Here is a 6,584-nt window from a genome sequence, read left to right on the forward strand (position 1 = left end):
TATATAGTGAAATCTTTAGGTTATACATCCTGTGATCTCTTCAGCGGCTCTCCATCCCATGTGTCTCCTCCTGTTCTGTTTAATCCATTCTCTAAACAGAACAGGAGGAGACACGTGAGATAGAGAGTCGTTGAAGAGGTCACAGGATGTGTGGCAAAAGATTTCGGACAAAGGACACTTAAATTAGCATAACAATAAAGCGGAAGTGAAAAACAAGTACATGATGCGTGTGGCTGATTGGCAAAAACAACATGGCCGTCCCAAAATGTAACAATACATAAATCTGTGCACGCACGTGTATATGTGTGTTGTGTGTGCGTGTGTGTGTGTGTGTGTGAAATATATATATATATATATATATATATATATATATATATATATATAAATATACATAAGCACACACGCGTATACATGTATGTATGTATGTATGTATGTATGTATGTATGCATGTATATAAAGGAAAATTAAGTGACGCATTTTCTTTTAAAAAGTTTATTGGAAATTCATTCTTTGTGTTTACTTACTCCATACAGAGATTGGTCATATCCTCAAGTAAATTCCATAAAGTCATATAAGTTGTAAAGTACTCTCGGAGTATAAATGCTTCACTTATATGAATTGAGTTATGTATCGCATGGTCCACACATGTCGAGAGCAAAGCATAGGGAGATACAGGGTGGGAGAGAGAGAGAGAGAGAGATTGATTTGTAAACAGAGAGACATAGATAGATTGATAAATAGAGAGGTTGGTATATAAACATAGATAGATAGATAGATAGATAGATAGATAGATAGATAGATAGATAGATAGATAGGCCCACATGCATAATAAATTGGTTGATGTGTCTAACAAATGATTACTCATACGTAGTATGAGATCATGTGTAAAACTCGATTTTTCTTTACCTCTAGATCTGGCTTTAACGAGATCTGCGTTCACATATTGCATCTTGGCTAGTTTGTCCTTCCCTGATTAAAGGAGATAGGAAATAAAAAAAAAATATAATAATAATTAAGATAATTTGAATTAACATGAAAGTATATTATAAAACTAAATCTTTGTTAGAAAATGTTAAATTTCTTAAGTAATTAATAAAAATTTCTTTTAAAGATACATTAGAAACGAAAACAAATCGGAAAATCTCCGATCAAGACCAGGTCGTTGTGGTTATCATAACAGCGCATCATATTGGGCACTATGATGTAGATACCGGTAAATCGTTTCTGTCAACTTGTAGGAGGACGTAATCTGTTTCATTCATGCAAGCACCACTTATTGTATCACGGATTATATCTCTGTTAAATGTCTGAAAATGCTATAGAAATTGCTCTCTTTCCAGCCTGCAAATGGAATTCTTCACAACTTGCTGGAGAACTCTACTTACCAGTCAACGAGTCATTTAGAAGATATATAGTCAGGCTATGATTCATACAATTTTGTTACAAAATAATTAACTTTAGTCGTGTTAAAGGGAGACTAGCTTCGGGGTCACTCGACTCGCAATAAGTAACAGTTAAATGTTCTTTAAATCATACTCAAAAAAGAAACGAGACATTTATTTTGTATGTAAGTAAAGTAAGTACCCTGGACATTACGGTCTCAAGTCATAGGACTCACAGGGTAACTTACCCTTTTTCCATAGGTATAAATGACCAGGATTATAACATACCCCACTGAACGGGACACCAGTCCATCTCAGCGTTTTTCATTTACAGCTGAGTAGACTAGAACAACATAAGATAAAGTTGTTTATTCAAGAACACAATACGCTAACCATTCAAGGAATCGAAACCACGATCTCGTATGCAGCACCTTCACCATTAGGCCACGCATCTTCATAGTTCAATATGTTCTACCTATGCAAAAAATAATAATAATAAAACGATAATGTTTAGAGACTAAATGCAAGTTGAGCCAGAAAGGCGGTGAGCTGGCAGAATCGTTAGCACGCCGGGCGAAATACTTAGCGGTTTTTTGTCTGACGTTAAGTTCTGAATTCAAATTTCGCTAAGGTCAGCTTTGCCTTTCATCCTTTCGTAAGTACTAATTACGCACTGGGATCGATGTAATCGACCTAAACACTTTGTTTCTCTTTGTTTGTCCCCTCTATGTTTAGCACACTGTGGACAATAAATAAATAAATAAATAGGTGTTACCCTAGTTATATACCGTAGGTTTCTAGACCATCTCTGTCCTTCGGCTACGATAGTAAGTACATGGAAGTTTGAGTATGCGTCTGAGCTGTGACACTTTAATCCTTGATATATATTCCGTTAGCTTGCATAGAGTTGAAATGAATGGAAAAAGATTACAAAAACATGCAGTCGCCCAATTAATTAGATTTCATTGGGATTCACTTTCGGTGTTGAGTCAAATGTTTTGAAACGCAAAAGTTAATATTTTTTCTTTTAGTTTTCATTCCTATTGTTTATGCTGATATTTGTTTTCAAACGAACTGACAGATTACGTGACTGGCAAAGAAACCACATTTAGTTATCCAAACCAGAACCAACAAATCATAGATATTCGATACTATTCTATTATCGACCGCTAATATATTATGTACTAATGAATTAATAAACTGTTACACTCGTGAGACGTGTGTAATACTTGATTAAAGAGTTTTGGAATAGTTATCACTATCTCTTAGAGGAAGGTACCAATATATAATTTATCGAAGGCGGAAAGCTGTCAGAATCGTTAATACGCCGGTCAAAATGCTTAGCGGCATTTCGTCCGTCGTCACGTTCTGAGTTCAAATTCCGCTACAGTTGACTTTATCCTTTCGGGCACGTGGTAAAATAAATGCCAGTTGAACAATGGGATCGATTTAATCGACTTATCCCTTTCCCCAAACCTGCTGGCATTGGGCCAACATTTGAAGCCCATATATACTTTATTGGAAAAGAGCACGGGATTAGAAAGCAAAAATGTTCAAAATTAAAGGTTTTGGTCAAAAATTCTTTCACAGAAGGAAACAACCACCCAGTTCTTTGTCTTACCTCGAGGTGGATATATCTCTTCCGAAAGACCGTCGATCGATTGTAACAATCATCTCACGAGTGTCATAGTTATTTTACTAATCATTTTAGGAAACAAAAAAAAAATGTTTGTTTCTGCCCCTGAATGTTTTGTTCGTTTTTCCCTTCTTTTATTCTTTTTTTGCTAATTCATAATAAATTTATGAAACATTGTCTATTTGAGATATAATATATATTTACCTTTGTACGTTTTCTTTTTTTTTTTCCTGCTAGGCGGTTCCATTACAAAAGCAATATTCTACACATCAACCTCTTCTTGGCATTTTGTTTTCGCTCCATTTTCGCCTTGATGCGTATCTACTTATTCACTTACGGATATGCCATGTCAATTGATATGGAAGAGAAGGGCGGTTTGTTAATCTTCAAACCGGGATCGGTAAGTCAGATAAAACACACAAAATCACACCTACACAAGCACGTACGAGCACACACACACACACACGCGCGCGCGCGCGCACACACACACTCACACTCATACACACATTCACATACACACGCACATAACAAACCTAGCCCTCTTTTGTTTGAATTATAATGTCCAATATCACTTAGCGTAGAAAATGTTAACAGCTACTTCATTCATAATATATGTAACCGAAAGTTATGACGAAAATAGAGGATGGCTTTTATGCAGCAGCAGGAGAACAGTCACTGATATTAAACGTACCTACGTGTGTGTATGTGTGTGTGTGTGTGTGTGTGTGTGTGTTCGTGTGCGTGCGTGTGCGTGCGCGTGTGTTTGTGTGCGTGCGCGTGCGTGTGTATGTATTGCATTCAGATTGCACTACGGGATAGTCTTTCCACATGCTTCAAGATCTTCCGATAATATACGTGAGTGTACGCATGGACACACACACACACACACGTATAAACACACACAAACATGTACAGACACACACACACACATATATATTACATCACAGATGCAGATTTGTTGATTTGTGTAAGAAATACGTCATAAAATAACGTCGTAGTTCTATCAATGACGATATTACAAGATGATAAATCATGAAAGAGGAAAGGAAAGACGTATGTTTTTTGTATTTAAAACAAATACAAAACTATATTTGTCTTCCATAATATACCGCTTCAAATTATTACAAAGTTCACTGTACGCTGGATGTTTTTCAGACGGTTGTAATGCTTCTAATTAACGATAGAAAATGTCGCCAACATCATGTCATAAACCAGGCTTCGTGTATTTTTTACTTACATAATTTAGTTAGAGTAAGAAAGAGGAGACGAAGACCATGACCTTTGTAGACTCACTAGCTTTGGTGAAAACGATGCAGTCGATATCTAAGAATTCAATATTTCAATGCATGAAGGTATGTAAGGTATGTCTTCTAAAATAAACGTACAATTTTAGCCTCAGTGCCATACAATCTCTCTAGGGCCAAAAAATGGAATCGATCTGACAATTTTTAATCTTGTTAGATATTCGTTCTTGAAGGAGAGATTCGTTCTTCTGCGGAGAGATTCGTTCTTCTGCGGAGAGATTCGTTCTTCTGCGGAGAGATTCGTTCTTCTGCGGAGAGATTGGCCTATCCATAGAAAGGTTAGCAGTTTGTTGTTATTTACAGTATAAAGACTAGATGAGCGCCCAAGCGTTCTCTTACATTGCCTGCTAACAGTATATGCATACAACGTAGATTAAGTAGTTCATTCACAGACCACTACACAGTGTTTTTACAAAACATATTTTAAAGTACAGGATTATACCCATTTAAAATAAAAAGGCAATTTTAAACTACGCTGTGAGAAATAAAGAACGTGGTTATACCACTGATTTTATTTTCTGTGGACAGAAGAATGTGAAATTAACCTGAGTAGTTTTTATTTTTTTAGACACTTATAAGCAAACTCATTAATTTTACAATAACGCTGGTGTATGTGTGTGCCTCGAATGCCTATCAGAATTTTGTGATTTTCATTTGAGTCATAATTTAGTGATTGGAGGAAGAGAAAGAGTAGTGTCCATAACCAAACTTGGCACTCCTGAAAGATTAATGCGACTGGTGGAGAATACCTAGCCTGAATATCAATAAACAATGTTTTCAGCAAAATGAAAGTATCTTATTGCTTGCTTCTGAGTCATAATGAATGAGAGCAAGCATCATCAGAAAGCTCCAAATATTCATAATCTTCTAAATATTAGATATCCTGAAATTGTGAGCAACAAATACGTCTGGGACAAAGTGAAACACATTAGAAAATAACACGTTGCAAGTGAAAATAGATAGGTCTCTCGAGAGAAATACTTTGCAAGGCAAACGTTAGATTGTAAACCAGAAAAGGGAAGGAACATACAACGTCTGGGATCACCAGGTTGAGATTCGCAATAGAAGAAATAAAGATAAAAGAAATGATAAAGAAAAACCTGAAAAGAAAAAAATACAGTTTAGATTGCATTGGAAGACTGCAGTGGAGAGCATACATTGCACCAGAAATTCAAATTGCGCCTGAACACGCGGGTGAATGTCTCCAGCGAAATAAACGAAAGATATTTCGTGAAGAATAACCCGGAGGGTCTAGTGTGAAAATTTGAAAACCGTTACACTTCTCTAATGGGGTCAAAAGAGCTATGATACCTGTTGCTTGTTACTTCGCCCTAGGTCTGTTGTGACAAAGTATACGTACGATTAAAGGCTTGATCATACGTCCACTAGAACATGACCTCCCGTTTTTCTCGGATATTGTGCAGTTAAAACTACATTATCGAATGTCTTCTTCTTTTAAGAAAATAGCTTACAGTTTGAGGCATATTTAGCTGCTAATCTAGCTGGTCAAGTAAATGATGTTTGACAAAATACTATAACCTTGACACTAGATACATAAGGAGCTATCACCGAACACTGTCTCTGTGAAGCTGAAAATGAAAAGTATTTGCGGATATCAATTCCGCATTTAGTTGAAAGCAATGTACAAGATACAAGATATTCATTTTATTATTTTTTTTTAAATGTTAAGTTTTTAAAGTTGAAAGAGACTTTTGCGTCACTCTATACAGGATAAAGTAATGTCATTTAAGAGAGATTTCGCTATAACTTCTAGCATGTCGTGGGACCATCAAGAAGGTCTAACCCATGTTTCGGTAAAATGATAGAAATGGTGTCGAGCTTCATTTGTTCCGAGATCAAAATCAGCTTACAGCAACTTTGTTTTCTTCATTCTAGGAAAAATGAAATTATTTCATAATTCTTTGGACTGTATTCATCGCAAAAGAACATCAACAGTAAATACACACTACAAAAGAATCATACGTCATAGGATTAATTACGTATGATTCTTATGATGTATGATTCTTTTCTCATAAAACACATTTATTATTCTCAATCAAAAGTGTACAAATTAATGGATCGTAGCTACTCATTAACTTACAATCAACCTTTTTTTATCTCTATCTTTCTCTCTATGTCTTTCTCTCTATGTCTTTCTCTCTATGTCTCTCTCTCTCTTCTATATATATATCTCTCTCTCTTCTATATCTCTCTCTTTCTCTCTCTCTCTCTCTCTCTCTCTCTCTCTCTCTCTCTCTCTCT

At 35.7% G+C, this 6,584-nt stretch overlaps 1 protein-coding gene across 1 annotated transcript in view; it reads left to right on the forward strand.

The window, feature by feature from the left end:
- LOC106876948 (glucagon-like peptide 2 receptor) overlaps positions 1-6,584 on the forward strand; it is a 363,581-nt gene that overhangs the window by 294,920 nt on the left and 62,077 nt on the right. The window contains exon 6 of the mRNA XM_014925716.2: positions 3,256-3,418. Coding sequence (XP_014781202.2) covers positions 3,256-3,418 — 163 coding nt within the window. The remainder of the gene's footprint in view (positions 1-3,255; positions 3,419-6,584) is intronic.

The sequence above is a fragment of the Octopus bimaculoides genome, chromosome 4, assembly GCF_001194135.2.
Source record: "Octopus bimaculoides isolate UCB-OBI-ISO-001 chromosome 4, ASM119413v2, whole genome shotgun sequence".
Taxonomy (NCBI): domain Eukaryota; kingdom Metazoa; phylum Mollusca; class Cephalopoda; order Octopoda; family Octopodidae; genus Octopus; species Octopus bimaculoides.